Below are 18,620 nucleotides of genomic sequence, written 5' to 3'. Positions count from 1 at the left end.
AACCATGTGCTGCCATGGCAAGAGGGGGAATTGGGGTTTAGTTCTGTTTTGCTTTGGTTAGGCATATGTAGTGCTTATTTGGTTTATCCCTTTTGTGTGTGAATTGGTTTGGCCAAACCGGTATATATGTTCCCTCATGTTTCCTTATTAAGAAGGTCAGTTTGCTTCAGTTGCTGTTTTGCTTTGTAATGTTATGTTTCGTTGACCTCTTTTATGGGCCCAATATTAAGGTTTTGAGTTTGTGATTGTTTGTATTTTGGGGGTCAATAAAGCCCTATTTCTTTAAGTTCCTGTGTTTGTCGCCTTACTGCTTGGTCCCTTACAGTGCCCTCGGGGTGTATGTGTGTGGTGTCTCCCCTTACTTTTTCTTTCTCCAGGTAAGCACCTTCCCTGGCTGACTAAGGCGTTAAGGCGTGATTATAGTATTGGACCACCAGCACCTGGGTTTTGCTCTCAACCCCATTTGTCTGTTTTAGTGGTGTCATATGCTGGTAATTGTTTACTGGCTGGGAAGGTTCTTTTTAAGTATTGTGATAATAAATTGTTTTAATTCTGGGATATGCGTCTCTGTGTGTTCATGCAAATGTAACTACAAGTGGAAGTCGTGGGGTTAATTTGAAGTTCTGGGGGGCAGGGCCTCGGGTGGCGTAGTCGGGGCTACGTAACCTTGCAGCCCAAGGTTACATTCATTTATAGATGGAGAGACACAACATACTGGATTGTTTCCAGTCAGGCTTCTGCCTGGGACACAGCAATGAAACTGCCTTAACTAAAGTCATAGATGGGAGGGATAAATGAGATTTAGTTTGGAAGGTGCCGGCAGATGCACAGAATATTTCCAAGTAAATAGATTCGAGGCATAAATAGAATGGAAGAGATTGTCAGTCACTATATATATACACACACACACAATAAGTTGCTGGTAAGTAAGTTCGCAGAGGTAAAGTTTTCAAGTGGACTAAATGCACACAAATGACCAAATAAGGCCCATCCTACACAGGCCAGTGTAGAGAACAGACTCATTCATGGACTTTGTCTTGATCCTTAATCACACCTTATACTTAACTGTTAGCAAGCAAGTCCACTCTTTTCTGTTTTCAGTAATATTATTATGCCCAGGGGGGGTGGGCAGCCAGTTGACCATGGACCCCCAGAGGAATTTTTTTACTTGCTTGGAAGTTTCTGGTTCATCTCCTCCTCTGCTATCTGACTTTATTTAATTTCTCTCCTTCCTTTTTCCCGTTGTGTATTACTCTTTTTAGTGATGTAATGTATCACAACACATCCGTGTGAAGTGCTTTGGGACGACTTTGTTGTGAAAGGCGCTATATAAAAATAAATTGAGTTGAACTGAATGTCCTGCCACCTCCCTGATATGACTCTCACAGGCCATGTTTGGTGCTTGTTGGTCTCACGTCTCATTCCAGCCCTCGTGTTAAACACTCCCAGCTGCCTCCAGTCTCTTCCATCATTAGTCCTGTATTTAAGTACTTCCTGGTCCTGTGTTCCCCAGTTCGATCACTGATGTTGTGCCTTATGTGTTGCCTGTTCCATAGCCTCCCATCCTGATCCCAATAAGTCCCTGTTTGTTGCATGACAAATACCTGCTGCATGAGTCTTTCGTCCCGGTGACCACGACACCAACCGCCAGTGATGTCTGTGGAGCCCAGAAATACCAGCCTAGCTGCACTAGTGCCCAGTCAGCACCTTGACAGCGGCATGTTTGCAGTGTCATGTTTGCCTCACTTGTTCACCACTTTCGGTAACAGTATCTGCTAAGTACTAGAAATGTAATCGTATGTGAGTGAGTATGTCTGCTTTGAAGGAACAGAGATCACACCTTACTGTAGGTACAGGGCACAGAAACAGGTAAATCCTGTAAGGTAACATTCTTAAAGTCAGCATAAATTCCAACACAGTTCTGGAATATGAAGTTCATAGTCAGTCATAATTTTGTAGCATTAAAATGTAACTTTTAAATAAATCCTAACAGTATGTGTGATTGTGGGGGGGTGTGGGGTCTCGGGGTGTAACCTCTGTCTCTTGGCTTGTTTCCTGTCCCTCCTGCTGTATGTGTGAAGTTTGCATGTTCTTCCAATGTGGGCTTTCTCCTCCTACTTTGGAGAACATGAAACTGCGATCAGCCGATTGGGATCTCTAAGCTGCTCTTAGTGTGAGTCTGTATGTGTGAGTTTGTGCTCTGCTATGAACTAGTATCCTATCCATCGTGTCCCCCGCCCTGTGCCACCTGGGACAGGCTCCAGGCTCCCCACCCCCCTGTACAGGATAAGCAGTAATGGAGGACGGCTCCACACTGTTCCAAAGAAAGGGCGTTTCAGCTCCCTTCAGGACTTCAGACCAGCTGCTCTCACTTCACGCCTCAAGGCTTGTGGGTGTGGCTCCCACTCCTGGTTCTGCATGTACTGCTTGCATGTTCTCCCCGTGTTCCTGTGGGTTTCCTCAGGTTTCCTTCTGCTGTCCAAGATCATGCAGTTTGGTGAATTAGTGGTTCAGAGCTTGTCAAAGCTTGTTCTGTCTAATCCTGACACAGTCTGTCTATAATTGCACATCCCTGCATGTTTCACCTGAAACCACATGATCCCAAACATATTTCTAAACAGACACAGAAATTCATTCTCAGTAGATCTGCTCTCTTATACCTTTGTACATAATTTCTATCTACTGTACAAAATTAAATAATAGGATTATAGCTTGTTTGTGGAAAAACAATGTCAGTAACAGATATTCTCATTAAAGCTAAATATATATCTGTGGTGTGTATAGTTTGCATAATGTACTGTTTTAGTTATAAACTATAACTCCAGTATTTGCCCAGTCTGCTCTTCTCAGTCTGGCCTCAGTCCAAAACCACACCTACTGCAGCCTGAGAAGCAGGAAGTGAGAGAAAACGAAACTGAATTATATCAGTGTTCGTGGTAAAATGGCAGAAGCCAGTGTTGCAGTGGATCAGAACCAGTTCAGCTGTCCAATCTGTCTGGATCTACTGAAGGATCCAGTGACTATCAACTGTGGACACAGTTACTGTCTGAGCTGCATTAAGAGCTGCTGGGATGAGGAAGATCGTTTTGGAGTTTACAGCTGCCCCCACTGCAGACAGACCTTCATACCCAGACCTGTTCTGGGCAGAAACACCATACTGGCTGAAGTGGTGGAGAAACTGAAGAAGACTGGACTACAAGCAGCTACTCCTGCTGACCATTACGCTGGACCTGGAGATGTGGAGTGTGACGTCTGTACTGGGAGAAAACACAAAGCTGTCAAGTCCTGCCTGGTCTGTCTGGCCTCTTACTGTGAAACTCACCTCCAGCCTCACTATGAGTCTCCAGCTTTTAAGAAGCACAAGCAGACTGATCCTACTGGCCATCTGCAGGACAAGGTCTGTTCCCACCATGACAAACCCCTGGAGGTCTACTGCCGTACCGACCAGCAGTGTATCTGTTATCTCTGTATGCTGGATGAACACAGAGGCCATGATACAGTCTCAGCTGCTGCAGGAAGGGCGGAGATACAGGTCAGGCCAGAAACACTCTTAAATAAAGTTAATTTGAAATAAAAATGTTTTTTGTCTTAACATGTTAGTATAATTACTACAAAACACTCAGAACAAGTCTGGTTTGGTAAATTGAAAGAAAAATTTACTGAAAATGCAAGTTTAAGAAGTTCTGATTGAATTCCTACTGAATCTCCTTTACTGTAAGTAGCAGAGGGGGTTGTTAATCAGCTTCAGCTGCTTTGGTGTTAATGAAATTAATAACAGGGGCAACAATGAGACGACCCCCAAAACAGGAATGAACAGCTGGAGGCCACTGACATGTTTCCCTCCTCACCTTTTCTGACTATTTTTTTTTGCTAGTTTTGCATTTGGCTTCAGTCAGTGTCACTACTGGTAACATGAGGTGATACCTGGACCATACAGAGGTTGTGCAGATAGTCCAACTCCTCCCGGATGGCGTATCAATATGTGCCATTGCCAGAAGGTTAGCTGTGTCTTCCAGCACAGTCTCAAGGGCATGGAGGAGATTCGAGGAGACAGGCAGATACTCAAGGAGAGATGGACAGGGCCACAGAAGGTCCTTAACCCATCTGCAGGACCCGTATCTGCTCCTTTGTGCAAGGAGGAACAGGATAAGCACTGCCAGAGCCCTACATAATGACCCCCAGCAAGCCGTTGGTGTGAATATCTCTGACCATACAATCAGAAACAGAAATGAGGGAGGCCTGAGGGCCCGACGCCCTCTAGTGGCCCCGGTGCTCACTGCCCGGCACCATGGAGCTCGATTGGAATTTGCCATAGAATATCAGAACTGTGCTTTTCACAGATGAGAGCCTGAGCACATGTGACAGACGTGGAAGGGTCTGGAAAAGCTGTGGAGAGCATTATGCTGTAATATTGTTCAGCATGACTGGTTCGGTGGTGGGTCAGTGATGGTCTGGGGAGGCATATCCATGGAGGGACGCACAGACCTCTACAGGCCAGACAACAACACCTTGACTGCCATTAGGTATCAGGATGGAATCCTTGGACCCATTGTCAGACCCTACACACTATATCCAACAAGCTATCCGGCTAAACAAGAAATCTAGCTTTTTGAAACAGGTCACTGGTTTTGTAAAAGATTTCTGACTTGTTTACGTCTTTTAAATTCATCTGTGACGTCATTCCCAGCTCTGAGGTAAATTGAGCGCAGCATAAGAGTAGCGGCTCCATCACCTCAGAAACAGTCACCGTCCAGGGATTTTAATTTCACACACTCCAGTGTGTAGAGTTTACTGAGAATTGTCAGTTCAAGCCTGGCCTTTGTACATCTGGGGGTCCCTGAGCAAGGCCCTTAACCCCCAGCTCTCTGGGTGCTGCTATGGGTGGCTGCCCTTTGCAGTCAGCTTACCCTCACCTACAGAGAGCGGGGGGGGGGGGGGGGATGTTAAGAGGAATTCCCCACAGGGATCAGTATCAATTGTTGTTATTTTTAAAACACCTTGTTAATGTCAGGATTGGGGATTGGATGGGCAAGCAGGAAGCGGGGAAGGATGAGGCAGGTAGGCAGGATTACGGGAAAACGAGGGTTTAATAAGGGAACGGGAAGACAGGGCAGACGGCAACACACTAAGAGTAACTAACATTAATGACAAGTCTGGGGAAGACGGACTCAGACGGGGACTAAATACAAAAGGCAAGCTGAAAATAACAGGAAACAGCTGGGCATGATCGGGGAAGCACACGTGGATGATCAGAGGGCGTGGCACACATGAGGATCGGACAAGCCGGGTGTGACAGTTAATTAGAGAGGTCAGATGAGAATGGCCAACCCTGTTTAAGCTGACAGGAAACCCACAAATGCAAAACTATGAGCTCAGTGCAACAGTGGTGAGTCAAAGGCTCTGGTCACACCTGGTATTAACATGCGTCTCCACATGCATCTCGACTGACCGTCTGTAATTGTATCTCACTTTCCGCAGTAATTCAAATATGCACGTAAATAACTTCCATATGCAGAATCTGCCGAACATTAAAAGAAGGACAAGAAGGAATCGGAAGTTATTGGCACATTTTAGGGTAAACAAACTGCCTAAAATGTTTGTACAGAACGTCGTGATACTAAAATAAAATAAATCAACATATCTAAAGGTTAATAAACCAATTTATAAATATTTCAATAACATGTCCTTATATTTTTAAATATTTCCATAAAAGATATTATATTTCATAACACTTTTCTATGTGTAATTTTTTAATTGTATTTTGTAATAATGTTGCAATTTTCATTAAACAGTCATTAGTATATTATTTGACATAACTGATCAAGTTGGACGATGCAATTTGTATGAAAACTATAATGCATTTTCAGTGATCGGATCTCAGTGCATCTTCAATGTGTCCTGGGTGCCTTCACATCTGTAATTATTGCTGTCCACTTCTGACTGGATCACCCAAGACGCATGTTAATACCAGGTGGAAACAGGATCAAAGGGTCTATGTCCAGTTTATCCTACCTACAGTCAATAAATCATTTATGAATATCCATCCATCCATCCATCCATCCATCCATCTCCTAACTGTTTATCTAGGTCAGGATCAAGGGGAGCACCTGGATCCTTTCCCAGGCAGCATAGGGCCCAAGGCTGGGATCCACCCTGGACAGGATGATTAATAATACGATCTCAGCTAATGAAAGAAACTTGTTTTGTCATCTTGTTTCCTATTTGTAGAAACAAATGGTTGAAACACAGAGGGAATTTCAGCAGAGAATTCAGATGAGAGAGAAGGAGCTGCAGGAGCTGAGAGAGGCTGTGGCCTCATTCACAGTGAGTATGAACCTGAGGAGAAGATAACAGATGGCTTATGATCATAATAAATCGTTTCTCAGATACGACAGATTGCAAATCTACAGACTTGTGGGGATTAATCAAATTATTGCTTCTGTGGGTTATTCTGGATCAGTGATTTTATGCAGCAAAGTTGCTAGATAACAGAGTTTAACCAAGTGTTGCAGCAGTAGTACCATATTTATTTAGAAAAATACCATAAAAGGCCCATTTGGTAAAAAATGCAGCTTTTCACAACCCAGCATAATGCAAATAAACACCAAGAAAGTAACCTATCAACCTGCCCCATACAGCCACCAGTCTCTGCCAAATCCCTGCAGCTGACAGTGTATGAGCTTAATGAGTGATCATTTCCAATCAGTGCTGGCTGGGTTTCAGTACCAGAGGCATCCAGCATGGTGACGCTCCAAACCCCAGCCCTGTGCTGTTTCTATACCTCCTGTCAGCTCACATCTCTATTGTACAATGAGGCTCTCTGGAGTCTCAAAAGGGGCCAATTGTAATTTACCATCCTCTGCTCCCTGTGTCACCAACAGAGCTCAGCAAAGTCAGCCGTGGAGGACAGCGAGAGGATCTTCACTGCAATGATCCGCTTTATTGAGAGAAGACGCTCTGAGGTGACAAAGCTGATTAGAGATCAGGAGAAGGCTGTAGTGAGCCAGACTGAAGGAGACATGAAGAGACTGAAGCAGGATATTGATGAACTGAAGAGGAGACACTCTGTGTTGGAGCAGCTTTCACACACAGAGGATCACATCCATTTCCTCCAGGTAACAGAACAGCTACTTTGGCAATAAGAAAACCAGAGTATTCAAATGGATGCATGTTCTCATTTGTATTTCAGCTAGTCTGTCATTGGTCAGATGTTAATGGTCCTGTTCATTAGATCCCCATACACATTTGTTTTGATGAAGCTGTTTAATCAGACTGTGTGTCTGTAGAGGTACCAGGGTCTTCCTGTCACCCCTGAAGCTGGATTTGGACCCAGAATCTCCGTCAGTCCACGCTGCTCTTTTGAGAATATGAGGAAGGTGGTTTCTGAGCTGAAGGATCAACTGGAGAATGTTTGCGAAAAGAAAATGGCAGAGACCCATCATACAGGTTGATAAATAAAAGCATTTTTCAGTCTGTTCTGGTTATTATACACCATGCAGAGAGAGTGTGCAGTACAGTCAGCCTCACGTTGGGGTGACCAAGTCAGTTTCTGTTTCCAATACGACTAAATCTTTATGAAACCCTGTGAGCTCTAAATTCTACAGGCTGCAAAACAAAGATCACATGATTCATGTTTCTTCTCCATTACAGAATCCAAAAATCTGTATTGTGTGTAACTTACCAAGATTTGCAGTTTGTTAAAAATGCCTGTTATTGTCCCTCATAATGATAATAATCTACTGCTGATGTCTCCACAGTGAGTGACGTCCATCTCCCACAAATAAATTCCTTTTACTCACATACCTGTTTCTCTCTGTCTCCTTCTAGTTACCAAAGACACCATCCTACCAGTATTAGTGCCCACGACCAGATCGGAATTCTTACAATGTGAGTCTGTTCACACACTCGCTTCTCTCTCCCTGTATGAGGTGGAGTGTGTTTTATTGTGTTTTATTGTGTTTTATTGTGTTTCGTTTCCTTCTGCTAGTGGAGCTTCTCTTTCTCTCACCCGCTGCCTCCTGGTCTTTCACATTTACATGAGCTGTTTTTGTCAGTAACCTTTGAATCCAGTTGCAATGCAATGCGAAGCAAAGCAAGTTTATTCAGGGTGTTTTTCCACTGTACCAGGTATGGTACTTTTGGTACTTTCTAGTTTTTTCAATTTACTTCCAGTTAAATACCAGTACCAAAAAGTTCCAGTACCCAAAGTACCCTTTCTTTTTTTGTACCTGGGAACTTTGGGGTTGTGATGTCCAGTGATAGATGAACCGGTAACATATAGACGACCTGGCAACATATCCGGCTGTGTGTTGAGAGAATGCACTGACCACCTGGCTGGTGTCCTCACAAACATTTTCAACACCTCTTTAAGCCAGTGGTCTGTGCCAGCATGCTTCACATCAACCACAATCAACCCAGTGTTGTAGAAGCTGTCAGTGACTAGCCTGAATGACTACTGCCCCATATCACTCAGGTCAATCATCATAAAGTGCTTTGAAAGGCTGGTCATGGCAGTAATACATAAAGACCAATCTTCCTACCTCTCTAGACCCTCTCCAATTTGCATACCTGTCCAATAGGTCTATTGGGGACACCATAGCCTCTGTCCATCACCTTTCCCTGATATATTTGGATAAGAGACACATTTGGATAAGAGAGTCACATATGTCAGACTGTTATTCATAGACTTCAGCTCTGCCTTCAGTACATCCCTCAAAAGCTGATTGTGGAACTGAGAGGATAAGCTTGAACACCACTCTCTGCAACTAGATCTTGGATTTCCTGACAGAGAGACCCCAGTCAGTATGTATGGGCTGCAACACCTCCTACACCATCACGATGAGCACCGGAGCTCCGCAAGGCTGTGTGCTTAGTCCTCTGCTCCTCACCTTGTTGATCCAGGTCTTCACAGCCACGCACAACACCAACCACATCATCAGATGATACGACAGTGGTGGGCCTGATAAACAGAGAAGATGAATCAGTATACAGAGAAGAGTTGGAAAGGCTGTCCACAAGGTGCAGAGACAACGATCTCAATGTTGACATGGCAAAGGAGATAATTGTGGACTTCAGAAGGACACATCCTGCCCACAGCTTACTCAGCTTCAATGGTGCTGCTGTGGAGAGTGTAAGGACAAACCAAGTTCCTCGGTGTGGACATAACTGAGGAACTTACATGGACAAAAAACACCAGCTCCTTATTCAAGAAAGTCCAGCAAAGACTAAACTTCCTGAGGCGGCTGAAATAAGCAAACCTTCCCCTCCCATCCTCACCATGTTCTATAGAGGCACCATCGGCAGTGTTCTGACTAACTGCATCACCATCTGGTGTGGCAGCTGCAACAAATCTGACCACAAGTGCCTGCAGAGAGCAGTGAAGACAGCAGAGAACATTATGGGATGCCTCTCCCTTCCCTAAAAGCCGCTTTTTGCAAACGCAGTGTCCGCAAGGCCTGCAGCATTGTGCAGGACCCATCACATCCCTCACATGGTCATTTCACACTCCAGCCACCTGAGAGAAGATACTGCAGCATCAGAGCCGGGTCTGCCAGGCTGCGTGGCAGTTTTTACCCCCAGGCTGTCAGGCTCCTCAACACCATGCTGCCCCCCAGGATCCCTCACTCTGCCTCATCACTGCCTCAACCCCCCCTTACCTTACAACTAAAGGCCACAGACTGACCCTTAAGCGCTGCACTGCACTTAACACTTTGTCACTCTGACATGGGGACAATAAGAAGAATCCCCATTATTCTCTGTCTGCTCCATTATTCTGCTTCTATTCCTATTTTCGGCTTTTAGAAATGTTAGACGTGTTACTGTTATTACAACTATTATCATACACTGTTTTACACTGTGAACTCATGCTGTTACAATGTACATGATGGTGAATTCAGGTCTAACTGATTGCATAAAAAATTTATAAATTTAATACAGTTCTAACAATATTGCACATTACCCAATATTGCACAATGTATACCCCTTACTAGCTGGCTGTTCGGCCTGTGTCATCTTTCACATCTTATGATTTGGACAGTGTGACTTGGCACTTAGCCGTCTCTCCTATTTGACTCCCCCTGCCGGCCCCTGGAGGATGGGCTCCCCCTTTGAGTCTGGTCCCTCCCAAGGTTTCTTCCTTCTTGGGAGTTTTTCCTTGCCACTGTTGCCTTTGGCTTGCTCACTGGGGGCTTTGGGTGAGGATGCTGTAAAGCGCTTTGAGACGATGTTATGTCGTGATACTGCGCTATACAAAAATAAATTTGTTTGTTTGTTTGTTTGTTGTACTAAAGTGCACTATCCTGTAAGTCCTTTGCACATTGTATTTTCTTGTTTGTTATATTGTGAGTTTATGTTTACACTGTGGGCCCTGAGCTTCGCCATTCCATCTCTCTGTATACTTATATATGGTGCAGATGGCAATGAAGTTCACTTTGACTTAGACTTTGTTCTCAGGGTTTTGTTCACAGTGCAGCAATTTGGAAAAAGAGGGAACTGAGCTGGAAGGCAAAGCTTTCGATTTACCAGTTGATCTACGTTCCTACCCTCACCTATGGTCATGAGCTCTGGGTAATGACCGAAAAAATGAGACTGTGAATACAAGCAGCAGAAATGAGTTTCCTCAGCAGGGTGTCTGGGCTCAGCCTTAGAGAGGGTGAGGAGCTCAGACATCCGGGATCAAAGTAGAGCCGCTGTTCCTCCGCATTGAAAGGAGTCAGTTGATGGTTCGGACATCTGTCTAGGATGCCATCTGGACGGCTCAATGGGGAGGTGTTTCAGGGCATGTCCAACCAGGAGGAGGCCCCGGAGCAGACCCTGACATTATATATTATATATACCCTGAGAGATTATACATAATATATACTACATTATATCTTATATACTATCTGTACCGTATATAAATACAATGTCCAGTGACAAAACGTGACCATACTGCCACCCCAATTTCTGTTGGTACTGCACCTCGCGCATGTGTCGCGTATCCTCATGTAGGCGCACAGACGCAGCCGGAATCAACACAGAAAACACGTTGGTGGTCAGACTGGTACTTTTATGATGCGTTTTACGTCATCGTCCTCCTCCGCGGACGCTGGCGTCCACTTTAAACAACACAGATGCTTTTCACGAGGGTTGGGGTAGTTTGCAAACCCTGCAAGCAATTTAAGGTAAAACTGTTACATACATATACAGTAAATGCGTATTCATGTGTTTGCAGACTTTAATAACAATTAACATTTATATTTAACATTTACATTTAATATTTATATATAGACATACCATTTATATTTACATATGATGAACAATTTTGAACATAATTTACACAGCAAAAAAACCCGATGATCCACAACACCATTGACTTCTAGCTAAATGTCAGAAAATTGCACTAAATATTGAAAAAGTGGCAAGTACAAAAATGTTTGCTACCTTTACAAACGGCGCCCCATAGTTGGGAGAGTCGCGTTGGCGCGCTGCTGGAGGGAGGTGTGTGTCCAATGTGGTTTAAAAAAAGTTCATATTGTGATGTAAAGACAAACTGGTGGTAATCTTTGTCATATAAGTTTATGATTAACATGTCTGATGAATGCTGTTTGTAATTTTATTCACCTGTAATTAAGGCTATTAATTTAGCACGCGCAGCTTCTTCCCGCCGGCGTCGCGCGGCGTCCGACATTTCCTGAGGTATTTCACATACTTGAATTCCTGCTTGGGGTGGCATGGTGGTGCAGTGGTTAGCACTGCTGCCTCACACCTCTGGGACCCGGGTTCGAGTCTCCGCCTGGGTCACATGTGTGTGGAGTTTGCATGTTCTCCCCATGTCGTCGTGGGGTTTCCTCCGGGTACTCCGGTTTCCCCCCACAGTCCAAAAACATGCTGAGGCTATTTGGCGTCGCTGAATTGCCCATAGGAGTGCATGTGTGAGTGACTGGTGTGTGAGTGTGCCCTGCGATGGGCTGGCCCCCCATCCTGGGTTGTTCCCTGCCTCGTGCCCATTACTTCCGGGATAGGTTCCGGACCCCCCGCGACCCAATAGGATAAGCGGTTTGGAAAATGGATGGATGGATGGAATTCCTGCTTCTTTTTTATATTTTCTGTATCGTACAGAATAATTGAGTGCAGGCTAAAGTGCAGTTGGGTCCCCAGCGTGTCTCTCAGCGCGGCGTGTCTCACAGCTTAGGGGGCAGCCGGACCGCCGCAGACTCGGGTAGCTACATGAGTATATTGGGAATAAAATGTGTGTATTGGAGCGAGTTCTGTGTTAGTGAGTGTGTGAGGTGTGTGTGACAGTGATAATGATGGAGATGCTGGGCTTTGTCATGGGATTAATCGCTCTTCCTCTTGCCTACAGACTCCTGCCAGCTGACGCTGGACCCCAACAAAGCACACAGAAACCTGTCTCTGTCAGAGGGGAACAGGAAGGTGACATGGGGGGCAGAGCAGCCATATCCTGATCATCCAGAGAGATTTGACTGCTGGGAGCAAGTTCTGTGCAGAGAGAGTCTGACTGGTCGCTGTTACTGGGAGGCTGAGTGGAGTGGAGATGATGCCTGGATAGGAGTGACTTATAAAGGAATCGGGAGGAAAGGAGACAGTGATGACTGTGTGCTTGGATTCAATGACAAGTCATGGATGCTGTGCTGCTCTCCTGACAGTTACTCTGTCTGTCACAATAATAAACCGGCTGTTACATCCATAAAGATCTCAGGCTCCCGCAGAGTAGGAGTGTATCTGGACTGGGCGGCTGGTACTCTGTCCTTCTACAGAGTCTCCTCTGATAAACTGACCCTCCTGTACAGCTTCACCTCCTCATTCACTGAACCCCTTTATCCAGGGTTTTATGTTTATCCAAACTCCCCTGTGTCGCTATGCATGCTGGGATAGCTCACTGTGTGCTGGAGGAATCATTTTAACCTTATCAGAGTGTCACACGTCACTGCTTCTCTATGGGGAAAAGGTAAAATCTCTGTTTTATAACCAGTATATCCCTTTTCACTCTGTCTGAAGTGTGACGTATGTTAGACAGAACTCAATGAATGTTTGTTCAGTTTGCTAAACCCATGCAAAATGACTTTTGTTCTATGTTGTCTGTTAATGTGTAATGTGCAGCCATTTTATTCTCCTGGCACAAACAGCAGAAAGTTGGGATTCCGCGGGGTAGCACAGCTCGAGATATATCAGCAATGCGCTGGCTTAATCTCCAAAACTGAGAGAGCCAAGCAGTTCTACCTGATACCACTAGAGGTCAGTGTATGCAAAAAGCTTAGGTTCACACAGGAGTGCAAGTGGAAATAACAAAATGCCCACTGTTACATTCTCCCCTTCTTAATTCCACTTGCACAAAAAAGGCATTCACCCACACTCCCGCATCAGACATCCCAGTAACGAGTAAACATTCACGGCAGAAAAATGTTCAGGTACAAAAACAACTGTTACACAATATATTATGTGTATTATGATACAATATACACATTACAAATGGTCTTGAATTGAAACAGGCATATCCACGTATCACATGATATACCTCCGTCAACCAGAAGATTGTTCATCTAAGAGCTCATGAGGGTGATACAAACCCTACAAAGATGACCTATCAAGTGCCAATTACACTTCACACATTCAACTCAGTATCAGAATGTACAAAAAAAAATACCACATGAAACACCACTAAACCATCAGGCCACTGACAAAAAAGAAAAAAGAAACCAGGAAAATAGAAAAGATCGAGTATACTTTAACCAACTGTTCTTACACCAAAAACTGAACTTGCCCACTTCCTGAGTCTATTTGCTGGTGCCAGCAGCCAGAGTTTTCTGGGCAGACATATTATAAATTAGTCTATTTATGGGTTGAATAATTCTACCCACTCTAGACCTATGTGTATGAGTGTCATGGGCCTCTGTAGAGACAGGGGAATGCAGGGTCTCTGTGTGTGTGTGCGGTACAGAGGAGCCCAGACAAGTATAGGCAACTCCATTGTCACTCGTGTCGGAAGCACAAATCTCCTGACCAGGCACTGCACTGACAACTTCAGCACTGTTGATCACAGAAGTATTGTCAGCAGTTAGTTCAGCCATTTCTGGAGTCTTTGAATGGAGGACACTGTCAGGGCTCTCAACGCTAGGCTCTTCAACAGGAATCTGAGAAATCCATGCATTTGTGCGGGCAACCCTGTCTACGCACTCTGTGTGCTGGTTGAAGGAAAAATTGGTGTCATCACACTCAACACCGCAGGAGGAATCCAAAGAGAAACTTTCACTTCCTGCGTCAACCACGACAGGGAGAAAATTACAGAAACCTGTCTCTGTCAGAGGGAAACATCATGTCACGAGCATGTTACAATGAACTACTTTAGTCTGTCCAGTAACTGGATTGAGAATTTTGTAGATGTGTGTCTTCGGATCAGTGTCAGTCACAGTGTAAACACTGTTTTCCCACCGGTCTGCTAACTTCTTTCGGCCCCTCTCTCCCTTGTTAGCAAGCAGCACTCGCTCACCACATACAATCTGGCCACCCTTTACCTGCCGGTTGTAGACTTGAGCTTGATGTTTCTGCTCTCTACTTGTATTCTTTTCAACAAGAAGCATCGCCTCCTGGAGGTCTTTCAGGAGGGAATCCACAACCTTAGGCTATGCAACCTCACCATCCTCCCTCAGTACAGACGTAAACAAGACATCCACTGGGAAGCGTGGGACACGACCAAACATCAGATAGAATGGGGGGAAGCCGGTTGTTTCATGGACAGTGCAGTTATACATAAAAGCCAGGGTATGCAACATCTGCGACCAAGACTGTTTCTCTCTATGGGGGAGTGCCCTGATCATGTTACCAAGAGTGCGGTTAAACCGCTCAGCAAGGCCATTGCCCATAGGGTGATAGGCAGTCGTGTGTGATTTCTTCACCCCTGAGATGTGGAATAGGGCAGCGATCAATTCATTCTCAAAGTTCCCCAGGTCCAAGTGAATGCGCTCGGGAAAGCCGTAGAAACAGAAAAAATTGTCCCACAGCTTCCGAGCCACCTGTTTCTCTGATCTGAGCAGCAGAATGCATGGGACAGTTTTGTGTAGTGATCAGTCACCACCAAGACATCAACAGTTCTGTTCTTTGCATCCTCTGCTGTCCAGAAATCAATGCAGACTAACTGAAGGGGCGCAGTTGCTTTAACGCTCTCAAGAGGAGCACGGCCCTCTGGCTCTGGTGTTTTGCTCACCACACATCTGGTGCAACACTTCACATGGTCTCCAACGTCCCTCTCCATGCTGGCCCAGTAAAACCTCTGCTTGACCAGGTGCAGTGTTCGAAGCTGACCCTCGTGTCCAGCATCCTCGTGGCAGCCTCGAAGGACATCAGACCTAAGGGACTGAGGTACGACGTACTGAAATTTCTTCTTCCCAGTAGCCGGATCTTTAGCTACTCTGTATAAGATCTCATCCATTAAAGACAACTTCTGCCATTGTTTTAGAAGTATTAGTGTGGTCCAGGTCTCCTGTGCACGTTCACGGCTGGACGTTCGTTGTTTTCGCCCAACATAAAAAATAACACGGGTAAGGTGTAGGATCACACATGCACATATCACAAAGCTTAAATTCCAGGTGGCCTGAGACAAGGCCTACCCTGGTACGAGAAGGCACACATCGACCTAGGCCCCAAAGGGGGGTTTGTGACCCCACACACATAGATAACCAGGGAGGCCAGCACTCCAACTTTTATTGCCCAAAGCTTTAACGACCTACAGATAGCAGAGTGGATCCCCAGGGACAGGGGCCCCTCGACTTGGCACACAACCCCATCCCCCGACGTCCTGCCTTACATACCACTCACCGAACAGACCAACACCCCAAAGAAAGTTTCTTTTAAGTTTGGCTTTTGTATATCTGTATATGTATTTACTCTTGACTACTAGTCTTAATATACAGATATGTACAGGTTATGTTCGAATGTGTCTTAACTTTTGGAGATTCTTTTTCTTTGTTTGACAAACCTTCTCCCCCCCCTTTTCTTTGCCACATTCCTCGGCAACCCTTATCTGATCTTTGTATTCTACCATGCCTATCTAAGGGTAAGATGTGCTTATGACATGAGAATATGTCATATAATGTCTGTATAAAGGGTAATATCTGTTGAGGTACAACCTAAACCACCTGTACCATATACTGGTGTGAGTAATAGAACATAACATAATAGCATAATATAAGTAATCATTAAATAATCATCACAGATGGTATTTGGTGTGAACTGCTAGGCTGGTACGGCATGTTTGGTATCAAACCGAAGGAAAATCACTCCAGTTTCCAAATCTGGTCAATGGTTACCACAAAAGTGGACATATCAAAAGTTACACCAGCCTAATGAAAATCACCATTACCAGAGAAGTCAGTCTGGTCATAAATCCCAAAAGGACTGATACCGACCCCCTTCCGAAGCCCGCCAAATGGATGGTCAGCCATTGGTCCAGGACTCGAATTCCTGGTCACTCCTAATCACGAACCTTATGCTATAAAACCTGGCACCTCAGAAAAAGCAGCGGAGAAAAATCAGAGGAGAGAAAAGAAGAAACAGGGAAGAAAAGGAGAAACAAGCAGCGTTCTTAAAAAGCCCGTCGGTGAAGACCCAAAGAACTGCAACTCAGCCCAAGCTTCACCAGAAGAAAGAACCGGAGGGACTCCACTCCAACAACCGCTGCAAACACCGCGCCTCCATGAGAGCCATCACCCATCAGCTCATCAGCCACTGCAACCAACTGCAAAGACCTCCCTCTTTCCTGCATCCAAGTAAACCAACTTCCTTTCCTTTCTAACAACCTAAACTGTCCTATTCTCCTGCTATATTCCTTTAGGTTTATATTCCTACAAACTGCTTGCTTTGCAGAACAGTTTTCCCTTTTTAGGTTAATCATTTTAAATCTGGTCACTGCATTTTCATGATTACATCGTTTGTGTCTTTTCCGTTATTTCATGTTTATTGTTTGTTAGGTGTAATGTCTGTCTTATGTTAGTTGTAGGAATAAATGCATGTCTTTTTACACAACTTCAGCCTCCGTCATTGAGTGCTCACAATAGTCCCTGCCTCTGTGCGATCTGGCTACTACGCTCTGAAACCTCAAACTCGTCTGAAATATCGCGAGACTCTCTCTCATTGGCCGTGAGGGGAGCTTCGCTACCGATCGTTTACATTACCTGGTGACCCAGCTCGCTGGACGAGCCTACTAACCCAGGTTATTAAGCGATACGGGTTATTAATGAATCCCATTTAAGTCTCACATTAACAGACTCACGGGGATTCGCCATTGAGTTTGGAGGAGCCGACCATTCGGCATAACAATTGGTTACTAATCAGCATCAAATAATAATTAATTAAAAGTTAATTAATTTCAAAACATATTGGTGGAGATATTAAAATTTACCTGAGCTAATAATTCCTACAAAGGTCAGCATCACCATGTTCTCTATCTCGGAGCTCAAGTGCTGAGAAGGATGGCAATGAATTATGACCGATGTCAGTGAGACTCTTAATATGGCTGGCCAATGGGACAGCTCTCACTCGGGCAGCAGTTTCCCAGTCTGTGTGACCACTCATAACTGCAGCAACTTCCACAGCAGACACTGAGGCAACAGCAGAGTGGTGATCGTGTGACCTCCTGGACACACCGATGAGTTGAGATGCTTGACAGGCTGAAAACTGACGAAACACATCCTGTAATTCAGGGACAGGCAGATGTTCTGAGATGGACAGGAGGGCAGAGTAAGGCTCATGAATAAGTCTGTGACTCACTTTATTTGTAGCAAAAGGAATCCGGCTCAGCGCATCAGCTACAATGTTCTTACTTCCAGGGACATATTTCACATCAAACTCATAGGCCGCAAGCTTAGCCACCCAGAGTTGCTCGCAAGCGTCCAACCTGGGCTTTGTAAGGATATGGGTCAGCGGATTGTTATCCGTCCATGCCGTGAATTTGTGTCCCTTCAGTCAATGACTGAATTTTTCACAGACTGCCCACTTCAAAGCAAAAAACTTGAGGCGGTGAGTAGGATACTTGCTCTGGGCTTTACTCCAAGTCTTACTTGGCTATAGGGCGGCACAGTCTTCTCCTGGCACAACCTGTGATAAGACAGTGCCCAGGCCATCTGAAGAAGCATTAGTGGCTAAAATAAAAGGTCTGGAGAAGTCAGGGTGTGCCAGTACAATATTAGCAAGAAGAGCATCTTTAAGTTTATGCAAGGCCTGCTCGCAGTCAGGGGTCCAATCAGTTGCGATCAATTGTCTGGACACAGGAACCTTTCTTCTCTTGCCCCCTCTGTGTGCTCTCACCTGTTTACACCCAGCTGTGAGATTAAAAAGTGGCTTGGCTATGGTGGAACAGTTCTCAAAGAAACGCTGATACCACATTACCAGCCCTAAAAACGACTGAATCTTCTTGGCGTCAGGGGTCAGCCCATCAGCTTTCATTAGATCCACCTTGACCACATTCGTGATGGCTTCCATTTCAGACGGGTCAGTAGAAATTCTTTTACTGTCTATGACATGTCCAAGGAACCGTACAGAGTGTCGGAGGAGGAAATATTTCTTCGGCGCGAGTTTCAGATTGTTTGCACGCAGCCTCTGAAAAATCATCTCAAGTCTTTCTAAAG

At 45.0% G+C, this 18,620-nt stretch overlaps 2 protein-coding genes across 5 annotated transcripts in view; both read left to right on the top strand.

Annotated features, from left to right (window-relative positions):
- The window catches only part of LOC125739877 (ribonuclease inhibitor-like), an 84,494-nt gene that overhangs the window by 43,603 nt on the left and 22,271 nt on the right, over positions 1 to 18,620 (top strand). The gene's annotated exons all lie outside the window — the stretch shown is intronic.
- LOC125740332 (tripartite motif-containing protein 16-like) lies at positions 2,907 to 15,298 on the top strand. 4 transcript variants are annotated; one of them, XR_007397562.1, is made up of 7 exons: positions 2,908 to 3,532; positions 6,229 to 6,324; positions 6,882 to 7,115; positions 7,287 to 7,446; positions 7,828 to 7,887; positions 12,344 to 12,949; positions 15,281 to 15,298. XR_007397562.1 is itself a non-coding variant. In XM_049011309.1 (6 exons), the coding sequence occupies exons 1-6, from the start codon at positions 2,942 to 2,944 to the stop codon at positions 8,961 to 8,963; spliced, it is 1,203 nt and encodes a 400-aa protein (XP_048867266.1). In that variant the 5' UTR covers positions 2,907 to 2,941; the 3' UTR covers positions 8,964 to 10,272. The 4 variants fall into 4 exon arrangements, 3 of the variants coding, with proteins under 3 accessions (XP_048867266.1, XP_048867268.1, XP_048867265.1); XM_049011309.1 differs by lacking the exons at positions 12,344 to 12,949; positions 15,281 to 15,298 and adding an exon at positions 8,902 to 10,272 and having other exon boundaries at positions 2,907 to 3,532; XM_049011311.1 differs by lacking the exons at positions 12,344 to 12,949; positions 15,281 to 15,298 and adding an exon at positions 8,789 to 10,272 and having other exon boundaries at positions 2,907 to 3,532.

Source organism: Brienomyrus brachyistius, chromosome 4 (assembly GCF_023856365.1).
Source record: "Brienomyrus brachyistius isolate T26 chromosome 4, BBRACH_0.4, whole genome shotgun sequence".
NCBI lineage: Eukaryota > Metazoa > Chordata > Actinopteri > Osteoglossiformes > Mormyridae > Brienomyrus > Brienomyrus brachyistius.
Note: the sequence above shows the minus strand (reverse complement) of the source record. Positions and strands in the feature narration are given on the sequence as shown.

Bases quoted from the DNA above. Each gene is read 5' to 3' on its own strand.
- LOC125740332 (XM_049011308.1), top strand. From the start codon at position 2,942: ATGGCAGAAGCCAGTGTTGCAGTGGATCAGAACCAGTTCAGCTGTCCA. The intron at 6,325-6,881 runs GTGAGTATGAAC...TGTCACCAACAG, and splicing joins AGGCTGTGGCCTCATTCACA to AGCTCAGCAAAGTCAGCCGT. The intron at 7,447-7,827 runs GTTGATAAATAA...GTCTCCTTCTAG, and splicing joins GGCAGAGACCCATCATACAG to TTACCAAAGACACCATCCTA.